The 13,730-nt window shown below is 33.2% G+C and overlaps 1 protein-coding gene across 2 annotated transcripts; it reads left to right on the top strand.

Annotated features, from left to right (window-relative positions):
• Window positions 1-1,304: 1,304 nt before the first annotated feature.
• LOC146935589 (THO complex subunit 1-like) lies at window positions 1,305-10,456 on the top strand. 2 transcript variants are annotated; one of them, XM_085750752.1, is made up of 18 exons: window positions 1,305-1,434; window positions 2,255-2,338; window positions 3,377-3,451; window positions 4,668-4,798; window positions 4,882-5,027; window positions 5,144-5,215; window positions 5,528-5,600; window positions 5,693-5,758; window positions 5,885-5,931; window positions 6,173-6,244; window positions 6,353-6,478; window positions 6,609-6,674; window positions 6,773-6,814; window positions 7,624-7,740; window positions 7,862-7,944; window positions 9,380-9,446; window positions 10,085-10,156; window positions 10,315-10,456. In XM_085750752.1, exons 4-18 carry the CDS (start codon window positions 4,720-4,722, stop codon window positions 10,408-10,410), a joined length of 1,224 nt encoding a protein of 407 aa, XP_085606878.1. In that variant the 5' UTR covers window positions 1,305-1,434; window positions 2,255-2,338; window positions 3,377-3,451; window positions 4,668-4,719; the 3' UTR covers window positions 10,411-10,456. The 2 variants fall into 2 exon arrangements, with proteins under 2 accessions (XP_085606878.1, XP_085606877.1); XM_085750751.1 differs by having other exon boundaries at window positions 4,668-4,761; window positions 10,315-10,455.
• Window positions 10,457-13,730: the final 3,274 nt, after the last annotated feature.

The following is a 13,730-nucleotide window of genomic DNA, read 5'->3' as shown; positions in this document are numbered from 1 at the left end:
GAGTAACTAAAAACCTTTTGGTTAGGGTTCTAAGATGAACCTCTATTTATTTGTTGAATTTTATTAATACAAATCGTCTGTTCAGCTATGATCCTAGTTTATATTTAATTTTCATATATTTCGTGCATTAATGCTTTCTTGCACTAAGGAGTGTGACATACCTAGTTTGCAGATGAACTTATATCAGAGTTTAAGATTGAAGTCTTGCTTTAATATTTTATTTTAATATCTTTAATTTATTAGAGAACTTCAGGGCACATGACTATGTTCTAAGATTCGTATGCAATGTGGTTACTTTATGTGACAGTTTAGGAATTTCAACATTTATCTCGTTTCATTACCTGTGAAAATGTAAGTCCTCAACTTAATAACAATATCAATGTGTACGAAAGCCTAGAGAAGTAACAATCCTTCATTGTAGTGCACGTATGACCTTTGGCGTGATGAAGAACAACATGACATCTGGAGGGATCTATCCCACGAAGTTAACCACTTTTATATAATCCTTAGTTCATAATTGATAGACAAATTTGCAATAAGTCTAACGAAGAGGTGGAGGAGATTTGAAGAATCCTAATCAAAGTTAGTAATCTAAATCAACACCCTTTTATTATTTTTGCAATCAAATCAACCCACACTTTGCGCAATCAAATCGAACTTGCAAACTCCCTCCATTTTACTACTTTAATTATAAGTTTAGCAAAATGTCAGGCGAAACAACAATCTCTATGGACATGATAACTTACTACTGTATTGCTTGGAACAGTTTGATGAAGTTGAAAAATTTCTTTCAACACCCTCCTCCAAGGGTGTCTCAAGTTTTATCATATGATTATAGGGGTGTGGTTCTCCCTTTATCAGATGCTTATATGGGTGTGGTTTTCCCTCGTTTAGTTTTGTTGTAGTAATTTTTTTATGGGCAGTTTTTTTTTCCTCAAAGTTTTTAAAGGTAGTTTTAATGTAGTTGTTTTTTCTTTTTTGCTTAGGCCTCGTTTAATACAAAATAAAATAAATGACATACAAATAAATACACTTTGACACGTAGCTCATATAGAACACGAATCTTTAGAGTGTGTTTGAACTGACGATTTACAGAAAAATGAAGAGTTTTCTTTTTTAAATTACAGAATATATATTTATTTATTTATTTATAATGTTTTTTTTTATTATTTCGATCTTTTAAAAAATATTTACACGATATACTGCTAGTTGAATTATTTTAATAGAAATAAACACCCTATCAAAAAAAAAAAAAAAAAAAACAGCATACAGTTAAACGCAGCGTTTTCGTGTTTAGTGTTTTTACTCAAAACATATCACTCTCTTTCTGCACATAATCACGATTTCTTCAAAAAAATCAATTCTTTTAACAATTATTCAACGCTTTGAAGTTCAATAGAATAAGGGTTTGTGTTCAATTCAAACTCCATAATGGTAAGTTCCGTTTTCTCTTTTGTTCCTTTTCACAATTCAATTTTTCTGTGAAACATTGTCACAAAGTTTCAATTTTTATATAATCCCTTATACCCATTTGTTTATATTGCTTAAATAATGCGTTTATTTATTTAATTGTTTTGAATGGTTATAGGTTCTGGGTTTATATAGGGAAGTAGATTATTTGTTTATTAGAGCTTAAGCTTATAGTATCAAAATAAGGTCCTGTTTGGATAAACAGCTTAACTCACTGCTTATAGTATAAACACTTATCATATATAAGCGCTTATGATAAGTTATTTCTAAAGCAAAAGGTAAAGTAAAGTCGAATTGTTTTCCTATAAGCTGTTTCTACAAGTGTATGTTTGGTTTTGCAAATGAATTGATTCTGGCTAAAATTGAGTTGAAGGTAGAGTGATTTATGCTTGGGCACATTGATGTAAAAGTGAGTTGAACAATAAATTTGAGTGTTAAAATCAATTCTAGAATCAGAAGCTACAATTTCTAAATTTAAGTAGAATCAATTATACTTTAGAGGAACCAAACATGTCAAAATCAATTCTACACCTCTATAACCAATTTTGTTTCCTCCAAGTGGAACCAAATATACACTACGTTATCCATGAGAGCTGCTGAAAGCAACTTAGGAACATGTCATAATAAGCTGTTCTCATAAGTTCTCAAACATTCACACAAGTACTTATGGTAGTAGATAAGATCAAATAAGTCAATACAAAGAGGCCCTAGATAATGCTTTTTTCCCATTGTTTGATTGTTGAATTCACTGGTTGTGTGTTGTTTGGTTTATTGTTATTTGCAGGAGGTATTTAAACGGGCCATATTACAACCTGGGCCACCTGAAAGTTTTGCTTTGCAGACTGTTCAAGAAGTAATAAAGCCTCAGGTATATTTTGAAATTCTTTTGAGTCAGTTTGGATTAGCCTCTAGTTCATCGAAGATTCCCCATTAAAATTCATACAAAAATATTCATATAAGTTTGTAAGTGTTGATGGAGAAGTTTATCTAAACTGCCTCTAACTCCATTCCAGTATAATTGTAGTACAGATTTATAATGAACAATGCTGAACTAATTTCCAAACTATGGATGTAGTAGATTTAGGCCCCGTTTGGATTGAGCTTATTTTGAGCTTATGAAAAATAGCTTATGTAAATAAATAAGCTTTTATTTTAATTTATAAGCTCTCACTAATGAAAATTGTATCTTCACAAGCTGTTTTTTCATAAACTACCTTAAAAACTTATAAATAATACATAAAAACTTATTTATTTGCATAAGCTGTTTTATATAAGCTCTAAAATAAGCTAATCCAAACGGACCCTTAGTGAGGGTGCGGGGGGTTGATTTGGGCCCTGATTGGATTAACATCTTCATTAAACACCTATAGCATAAGAGCTTATCATATAAGTGCTTATGGATAAGATATACCAAAAATAAATAAAAGTCAAACTGTTTTCATATAAGTTATAAATTGTTTTCATATGCTGTCTTGGAGACTTAATTGAAATAAGCTACAACCAACTTATGGACATGCCATCAGTTGTTTCTATAAGCTCTGCCAAACAGTCTAACAATTGTTTATGCCAGCAGATAAACTCAAATAAGGCAATCCATACACGCCCTCTGTCATGCATATCATTCTGTTGACGTATTTTTATTTTCTTTGGGATGGAGTGATATTCTGGATTTTTGTCAAAATGGAAGAGATTTGTATTTAGGGAACAATGAGGAAAAAGGCGAGACTCTTAAATTTCAAATGGGTTTTGGTTATGGGGTATCTATAACTTGTTAAAAATATAATATGGTTGTCTTTTGACTTAAATTGTTCATTCATGATTCATGTCCCGAGGTTCCCTTTTCTAGTAACTTTGATAATGACAATGTTAAAGGTTGTGGTTAATTTAATTGATTTATGATTAACAGAGACAAACAAAATTAGCCCAAGATGAGAACCAATCCCTAGAGAACATTCTACGGCTGCTACTTCAGGAATTCGTGGTATGTTTAACTGCTACCCTTGTTCATAGATTACACCTTATGTGCTAGTCGAATATAGAATGCTAACCTAATTGGATTCTATAAAATTTCTTTTGAAAAATTCAATGGAGTTTTATATTTCTTTCTTTTCTTTGGTGTGTCTTTTATGCATGATTAAGATACTAAATTTATTTTATTTTTTCTGTTAAAGATTTGGTCATGAGCCAAATCCTTAGTTTAAAGGTAGACAATATTGCTATAATTGGTAGACAATATTGCTATAATTCTATGTTAAAGAACACGAGAGTTCTTAGGAGACGTGAGAGAGATCTAGACACAATATTTTACTAATCACTTAGAAGAATGGCTTTTGGACCGCCAATATTCATGTAAGGACCCACTGGCCCTATACAAGGATGCCGCCTACGCCTACGCAAGGGCACGTCCCTTTCCTTATCCCCCGAAACCATCATGCCCGAACCTTGGGGCCAAATATTCGGACGGAATATCCGGATTTAGGGGGATACACATGTTTCTCCTTATCTCGTGTGACTTAGGGATTAAGTCACAGAATAAGAGGCCTAATCAGGCTATAAATAACCCCCTTGAGACCATTCTTAAGGCATATGACCTAATCAGATACTAAACCCTAGTTTCAGTATTGTACTCACCGCAAGTACAGCTTTGATGCATAATACTGACCTTATACATTTTCTTATGCTAATACAATGGTTATGGAATGATACTTATTTGGTTATACCCTTTACTTTGGGAACAATGCAATCATTACTCATTAGTATAGCAGTTTCCTTGTTACTATACTGTAATGTCGGTTTTACTATTTTGGCATTCAAATTTCAATGCTTATTTTCTTTCTCAGTAAAGTTAGACATGTTTTTCATCTGGGATGCATGTTTTTTATGCACACTCTGTTTGTTTTCTTGCTAGTGCATGTATTTACTTACCATTGACTTGCATATTTTGAAGTGTTTTCATTTTACTCTTATTTATTTTGAATTCACATGTAGTTTATAGTTTATCAAATGGTAAAGTAAGCAGTTTTTCAAGATGCTTAGATGACTTGTATAAAGTGAACTGTAAACTAAGAAAAGCATTTTCAGAAAAACCGTTTCAAATATAAACTTATCTAATGCTGTTTCTTTTCCCCTCTTTGTTTTATTGTTTCATGTTTATGTCTCTTTATGGCCTGTATTAATATGTTCACACTCTGGTTCAGTCGGCAGCAGTACAGTGTGGGGAGGAAGTAATGCAATACGGGCAATCAATTGATGCTAATGAAACTACCCAAGGCCACATTCCTCGTCTTCTTGGTCTGTGCACCATTTAGCAATGCTTTAATGAGATACAGTTAAATCCTAAACATCTTCACTGTAAATTCTTCTTGCTATTCTTTTATACTTATGTTTGTATGTTGTTTTTTCGTTTTTCAGATATAGTGCTATATCTGTGTGAGAAGGAACACATTGAAGGTGGAATGATTTTTCAGTTGTTGGAAGATTTGACAGAAATGTCTACAATGAAAAACTGCAAGGATATTTTTGGCTATATAGAGAGTAAACAAGATATATTGGGAAAGGTACATTCCTCATTTGTTTGTAATTCTTTGTGCTTCTCTAATTAATGATTTAGAGCAGGGGTATTGTATAACTGACCTGTACTTATGTGGAACTTATACGTTCGCATGACACACAGCAAGAACTTTTTGCTCGAGGAAAACTTGTGATGCTGAGAACCTGTAATCAACTACTTCGCCGTCTTTCAAAGGTACATTGAGCATGGTTTATGTCCTATTATACTTAAAGCTTTAAAGCTGATTACTGTCTCTAAATACAAATCTATAATATTCCTGCTTCGTGCGTTTGGATTTGTTTAAACTTTGAGTGCTCATTTGTCTTTCCTGTTTTCCTCCATCCCTAAATGTCTCTCTCTTTCCTCCCTTTAACTGTCTAGGTCGAGCTATATGATAAACTTCTCTTCAGCATTGTAGTATTGAATGAGTATTAAGTTAGAGTTATGTAGGATAAATTATTCTTCCCATGATTGCCATAATTCAATGTGTTTGTATGGATGTTGTAGGCAAATGATGTGGTCTTTTGCGGAAGAATTCTCATGTTTCTGGCTCATTTCTTTCCATTATCAGAGCGATCTGGTACAGTTCTGTGAAGTTTATCTTAACTGATATTTTAAATTTCATTTTATTGAGCGCCTCGTCACTTTGCTGTTTTTGATAAACTTTTGCAGCCTTAAATATCAAGGGAGTTTTTAACACATCAAATGAAACAAAATATGAGAAAGAACCTGTAGAAGGTACGTCCTTGCATATTGTCTTAGCTTGCTTGATTGCCATTCTTAATTCATTCTTATAAATACAAGTTATTAATTGAAGTTTATATTTTTTTCTCCAGCTAATAATTTATTTTCCATGCTTTCCAGGCATATGCATTGATTTCAATTTTTATGAAACTTTTTGGGGCTTACAGGTAAGTTTTCATTGAAATTTTAGTTCCTGATAGGGAAGTCTATTCCTTTTTCTCAACTTGAGGCTTGCCTTGCTATTTGATACGATTTTCAATATAGAATTTGTCATAAATGGTTCTACTTCTACATGTTAAAGCAGAAATTTTACAACTTCGACTACATACTGCAGGACAGTTTTTTATTTTCTTTCAATAAAAGAACCTAAAACAAATATTTTAATCAGTCTCTGTTAACTTGATGCAGGAATATTTTTCCAACCCTGCTCCTATAATTCACTCTACATTTAAGTGGAAAAAGTTCACCTCCAGCTTGTTGGTAATCTTTTATTTTATAATTTTTTGTCTGCATGCATGCATTTTTTTCTCAATTATCAAACTGCTTCTGTTCTTTTCTTTTTACATAAGAATTTTTGTTGGATTGAAGGTTGTACTGAATACATTTGAAGCACAACCTTTAAGTGACGAAGAGGGAGATGCTAATAATTTGGAAGAAGAGGCAGTTAACTTTAGTATAAAATATCTCACAAGCAGTAAATTAATGGGTCTAGAGGTGAGCAGTTTGGCCAAGTCTTAATGCTTACTGCTAAAAATGTGTCATCATTTTTTTCTGCGAAGATATTCAAGGCCTGACTCAGTATTCTCTCTTGTTTGTTTCTTGTTATCGGTTGAATTCTTGATAGTTGAAGGATCCAAGTTTTCGACGCCATGTTCTTGTGCAGTGTCTCATATTGTTTAATTATTTGAAGGTAATAATTTTATGAAGACTAATTTCTATGTGATGTAGAAATAGTATTTAGTTTTTTATCTAATATTAGCCGGTGGTTTCTCCGTCATTTGCTTTTAGGCCCCTGGAAAAAGTGACAAGGATCTGCCATCTGAAACCATGGTTAGTACCGCCTTCTTTGAACTCTTTAGGTATCACAGCTACATTGGCTTGTACCTAATTTTCATACTCTTAGTTATGAAAACATTACATGCCTTCCTTAGCATCTAATATTTGTTAATTGCAATTATTGGCTTACATGAAATGATTTCTACTGTTTCTCTTAGGGGTGGTTGATAGGGAAATTTTTAAAAATATTAAAAAAAAAATATTAATTTGCATGTTTGATATGAATGTGTTCTAAAAAGTATTCCGAGGAAACTAACATTGACAGGATTTTTATAAAAGTATTTTGTTTCCTAGCAAAACATTCCCAAATGGGAGATGGGAATCCAAGATTCCCATTTAATACATTGTGCTCAACAAACAGTTCTTTTTAGTGTTTTCAAATAGTAGCTCTATAGTGTACTGGAATTTTAACAAACCGCTATAGTACCACTATAACATCGCAGTGTAGCAGAATTTGAACAAACTGCTAGCCGCAAATACGACTCTCAATCAATAGGGACAGAATGTAATATGGTTTTTCTGCAATTGACAACACATGATCTTTTGTTTTCCCTAAAAGCAATATTTAGCTGCAGTATGCCCCTATTAGTTTTGGTAAGTTTATTTTTATGGCAGTATCCTCCATTTTGTTAGATATCAGGTTGTATTATGTACACCGTCAAACACCTCCTTTGTTATTTTTGTGTTTACTTTCCCGTCATCTGAGAAAGGACCTTATTTTAGCGTTTTCTAAGGTTATAGTAGCTGCTTTTTTGATTGAAAATGTATTGTTCACATGTAACTCATTTCCTTTTGTAATTCAGAAAGATGAGATCACATCATGTGAAGAACGTGTTAAAAAACTTATTGAACTGACTCCACCCAAAGGCAAAGAGTTCCTTCACAAAATTGAGCATATATTAGAACGAGAAAAGAATTGGGTGAGCATCTTCCAGCACTTCCTCCGTTTGTTCTCTTGCATATAAACATGTGATTCCCAGTTATCCTTAACATCAATAATATATTTACTAGTTGTATAAATGCCTTTCATGTATTTTCTAGGTGTGGTGGAAACGTGACGGCTGCCCACCATATGAAAAACAACCTACAGAGAAGAAAGCGGTACAAGATGGGTCGAAGAAACGGTATGCTTTTTGTTTAACAAATTATTTATCGTGTAATAATAATGGCTTTAGTTTATAGGATTATAAATCGCTCGTAATCTCCAAGAATGAGAATAATGAAACCCTCCTTTCTTCAAGGTCTTTGTTTCTGAATTCATATGTTCAGCAATTGTATTGCTGTCGTTTTGCATTGATGTTGCTCTAAATAGAGAATTACTTCTCAATTTGAATAGAAGTTATTGATTCATTCAAATTCATTTCTACTGACATGCAATTTACACTGCCGCAATTGATGGCCTTCTTTTGATGTTGTCAGTTGCGTGAAAGAAGTACTAACCTTGTTTTGATCCTGTGAAGTAAAAAAAAAATACCTACCCCTTGTTTCATGTTTTTGAATATGAATATTTCACATAATATTGAAAGGAATGAAAACCAACTATGTATACATGAGATGTGATCTAAATACTAAATAGGAATGCAATCCTATCATAACTCCTAATGATACTAACAGATCATACTATATTAAATATAATAAATATCAATATCTCAACACATGTCTCAAAATGAGTGTCATGTAAAATTAATGGATTCATGATAAGTTTAGTGCTAGCAACACCCACTCTAACACTCACTTTGCAAAACTCACTCTCTTATTCAGTGAAAATCACGTGAGTCTCAACACTTCATGTGGGGTCCACTCCCAATATGATGGGATCCACATGAATTTCACCCAATAAGAGAGTGAGTATTGGAAAGATAGTTTAGTGCGAGTATTGCTAGTGCTCCTCTTCATGGTAATACCCTTCATAATGTGTTTATATTACATTGTGATATTTCTTGTCGATTAAAGGGGTAAAACCGTAAACACACACATCCATCAATGTTAACTTTGAAATTAATTGAAGTGTTTTCCATGGAATCCACATGAATTTATATAAACCGTAAACAATAATGAACTTATATGTGAATATATAAACAGTGATGGATGTGTGTGTTTACGGTTTCACATTTCACTGTAGCCTGTAGGTCACCAAGTCTCTTCCTCTATTGAGTTCCTTTTCTTTGGTGGGGAGGGTGCAATGTGAAATCAGTTTTGAAACAACACAATTATTTGCTTTTGTAACATGTGATGTCTCCAATAATGAACTTATTTGAAACTTAAACGCTAGAAACGTAGAAGGCATATTTGTTCAATTTAAAAAGTAGTTAACTAAGTAAAAAAATGAAGTAGATCAGAACAACAAAAATCAATTCCAAGTTGATGTTACAAGCATACACAATACAACTAGGCAAAACCATAGGTGCATGAGGGGCTTCGTGCTTTATAGAACAAAATTAGTGTTTAATCATAAACCATTGTAGATTTCTTTCTTCTATTCTTATGCTACTATTTATATGGGTCCTATTCACCATGCTCAGATTGTCTGCTTACGCTGTTCTGTCTCTTAATTTTCAGTAAGCCAAGATGGAGATTGGGTAACAAAGAACTGTCTCAGTTGTGGAAGTGGGCAGATCAAAATCCGGTATATTTTTATTTACAGAACTTGTGGCTTGTACTAAATATGCTAGGTCTAGTTCTGTAGAAGTTGACTCTTGTGGATGCTGAACACTAGGGTTAGAACTTAGAAGTATGTGTAGATAGTGGCATGTTTAACATCAAAGTGCTCTGGTTGTAGGTTTAGACTTTTGAGTTGCTTAGTCAAACCCCATATGCTTCACAACGTATATAAATCTTTCCTATTTTTATGATAATTCATTATTATGTCAATATAACCGTCAATGAAAATAATAAAGGAAAATTAGTTTAGAAAAAAATAGACAGTTGTGGTTCCTCCAATCGATACTTACAAACCCTTGGATTGGGTCGCTCCTTAACTGTGGTCTTCTCCTAGCCACCTTAATTGCGGAAATTTTGGACTGCCTTCTGTCCTCCAGCACCATCATTGTGCTGGGTGTGAGGATCACATACTGATTAGATATATGGCCTAAGTATTACATACAAGGCTTGAGCAGTCCTCAGCTTACAATATAATATTCTACTTATATTGATTATTTTTTTCTTTGGTTAAAAAATATTTCTTCATTTCCATTCTATTGGTCATCATAATATTGTTTGACTTTACTTAATTACTGATTTACACCAAATTTCTTGAATTTCCAGAATGCTTTAACTGATCCTCAACGTGTTCAAACACCTTCAATTCTGGAGTACTGGAAACCGTTGGCTGAAGATGTAAGTTTTCCTTATTAACAGCGATGGACATATTGGTTTTTTTTTTCCTTTCCTAACATTGCAGGCTTGGTTATTATGATTTTTTCCCATCATCCAAGTTGTAACCTTTTTTTCATTTAATTTAAATATTGAAATTCTTTGCATTTATGAAACTACAGATGGATCCTTCTGCTGGAATAGAAGCTGAATACCACCACAAGAATAATCGGGTAATGCCCTGCTTAATATTTTGGGTAGTAGAAGTTGAAATTTAATTTTAGGAAATGAAGGAAAAACAGAAAAAGAACATTCCGAAGGTGGAAATTCTCTTGAAACAGCCATGGACAGAATAGCAATGAGAAGCTAAAAAGATAAACCCACCCTCAAACAAATTTAAGGAAAAGACCAAGGTGGTTAAAGTCGCGATCCAACTCGTAGGATCGTACGACTTTGCGATCTTGCCACCCCTTCCCGTGTTGAAACATGGTTGGAATCGGAATTTGGTGGGCGCGGCCAAGATCGCCGCGAAAAGTCGCAAATACAGTGGAATCGTGCGTGTCCGGCGCTTCTGTTCTTGTTACGCAGAGATGTTGCTCTCGCGGGTCGGATCCACGACCCGGTTCATTAAAACGACGATGTCAGTAATGAAACATGTGAAACGCAGTCGTTTCTTTATTTTTTTTGTTACACACTGACATTTCCTTCTTTTTTTTTTTTCGCTTTGCCTTTTGTTTTTTTATACGCTGTCTTTTCTTTTGTTAACATATTTTCAGTTTTTTTTTTGTTACAACATATTTTCAGTTTGTTTTCAATAATTAATTTTTTTTGAAGGGCATTTTCAATAATTAGTTAATAACCAATCATGTGATTTAAAAAAACCATACACATAAAAAAAATAATATGAATAATAAAAAAAATGTTTTTGGTCAAAAATAAATAAATAATAAGAAAATATTTTATATTTGGGGAATGTTATATTATTTAAATTTTTTTCTTTTTGAGAAGGTTATATTATGTAATTAGCAAGTACACATTTATTTTTTATGCATTTACATGAATTTATTGCCATACATATGTCAATTTATGAATCTGGTAGGATCTTACGATCCGTGTTACGATCCATCGATTCACGATCTTGTGACCCCTCTCCGATCTTGTCTAGGATCTCGATTTTGACTACCTTGGAAAAGACAGAAACCCTACAAAATGCATGCTAGGTTACAACCTAATGCTCCAGGGTCCGTATTGCCAATAGTAGTCTTTGCGGTGACAATACTGACTTTTGAGGAAGAGCATCTTCATTGCTGCTACTACTTCCTTCAAAAAATGTAAAATTCAATTGCGAAAAAGAAAAAGGCAAAATACACCTTTCTTTCCTTTGGAATGCTAGAGGGTAAATTAGACAAATATATACATATTCATCTCTTAGGAGAGGGGTGTGATATTTGTTAAATTACAGTGGACAACCATTTAGTTTAAGAATCTCTCAAGCATAGTTATCTACAGTGTATTATAGTAGCACCATTGCAACAAAGTATTGCGTTGCAACCTCTGGCTGCTATTTTTCTGCATCATGTTACATTTCAGTGTTGCAGCCACTACAATGGCTGAAATTGTGGAGTTGCAACCATAATTTTGTAGCCAATCTATAAGCCTATGTTTCCCTCGAGAATGTTACTGCTGTAATTGTTTGGGGATAAAAGGGGATGTCATCAATTTTGTTTAGAAAAAGGGGTTTGAAGCCCTTGTAATCAATTTTGTTTATTAGATAAATAATTATTAATATAATTATTGTGTTTTTGTTGCTATGAAAAAATGAAAAAATATGCATTTTTTAAATATTTTATAAAAAATAAAGTTTTCGCAGGTGGGGTTGGGGGCGGAGCCGGGAGTTGAGGGCGGGGTTGGATGTTCAATTTTTACCCCTGATATGGTTTGGGGGCGGGTACGGGTGCATGGAAGCGGGGGCGGGGACGGGGATTCTCAAACCTGCCCCCGGTCCGCCCCGTTGCCATGTCTACGTATTGGTCATTACAGGACATGCAATTTCTATATAAGCAGATCCTCCTGCCATTGACTTTTAATTGATGCACTTTTCAGCTATAACAGTACGCAGAACTTTTTTTTTACATCGTTGTTACCCCAAAATACAAATTTACATTAGACCATTGGTTTTGTAAAAAATAAAAACAAATAACAATCGACGTTTCTGTAGCCCAAACTATATTTAGACACACCCATAAAAAATTTAACGTTTGCATTCACAGGCTATGGGTATACATCTGACACTGACTATTATATAAAAAAAATATAATCTTTTTAGTTTTTATGATTAATAAAATATATTATGTCAACAAATAATAATATATAGTACGTCGGCGTATTTTTGCATAAATATTACATATGCTAAGTTTAACAATGAGTACATCTTATACTACAAATAATTAGTATAAGTATAAATCCAAATACTTTAATCGTTATGTGCAATGTTTAGATATTTCAAAATATATACAAAATTAACAACATTAAGATGATATTTTTTTCCATATCAAATTTAAATTATAACCACATTTATAATTTTAAGATAACATAATATAAAATCTATACATTTGATCAAAAAAGTTTTCTATTTCCCGTGCTTGGCACGGGTCACTATACTAGTTTATTTCATTTATAATTTTAAGATAACATAATATAAAATCTATACATTTGATCAAAAAAGTTTTTTATTTCCCGTGCTTGGCACGGGTCACTATACTAGTTTATTTCAATTACCAATTCCAAATTCAATTGTTGCTGGTGTTCTATTTCCTCCTGTTGCTGCGGTTTACGAGGGTGACGTTTAGTATGGGAATAAACTCTTTTTTCCCATGATGGGAAAGTGTCATTTACAGCCATAGATTTAATAGTATTTTAATTGGATGGCTGAGATGGAAGAAGTGGTAATTGTTGCAACTTATTGTTGGTCATTGTATAAAAATAATTCCGGCCCCACCAATTAATTAAATAATAATTTAGCATTTGTTTGTTTTATTTATTTATTTTTTTATCAAAACTCATTCATTGTCATTCCTTAAAAAAAAAAAAAAACTATTATTCGTCCTCATCTCCTTCATCAAACCTCTTCAGATTTTTGATAACAAACCTCTTCATATTTGATTCTTTTCTTCTCCCTAAATTCATATCTCTTTTGCCACATATCAATCAACCACACTCTTTTTTTGCATCAACAACAAATAACTCCAGATTCATCCTTGAAAAACAAAACCCCAAAATCCAAATCTAAAAAACAAAACAATCTGGAAAAAAACACCAACCCAAGAAAGGATCCAACGTCGAATCTAGAAAACCCCAACTCTGAATCCGGATTCAACCCCGTGAATTAAAAGCAAATGTTTTCTTTTCTCTCGGACTGCATCAGTCAAAATTTCAGCAAGGTCAAGCTCCGCCTTCTCCTTGCGGCAGCGGCGATGGTGATGCTCCGACCACCGCTGATAATTAAAAAGTGTTTGTTAATGCTGTGTAACCATGAAAGTCCAGCAAATTAATGAATCCAAAAGAAAAGAAGTTTTTTGGCTGCAAGAGATGGCATGGT

The sequence above is a fragment of the Medicago sativa genome, chromosome 3, assembly GCF_051527215.1.
Source record: "Medicago sativa cultivar Bolivia chromosome 3, Bolivia_mono, whole genome shotgun sequence".
In the NCBI taxonomy this organism is placed as follows: Eukaryota; Viridiplantae; Streptophyta; class Magnoliopsida; order Fabales; family Fabaceae; genus Medicago; species Medicago sativa.
This window is presented reverse-complemented; position numbering and strand designations above follow the sequence as displayed.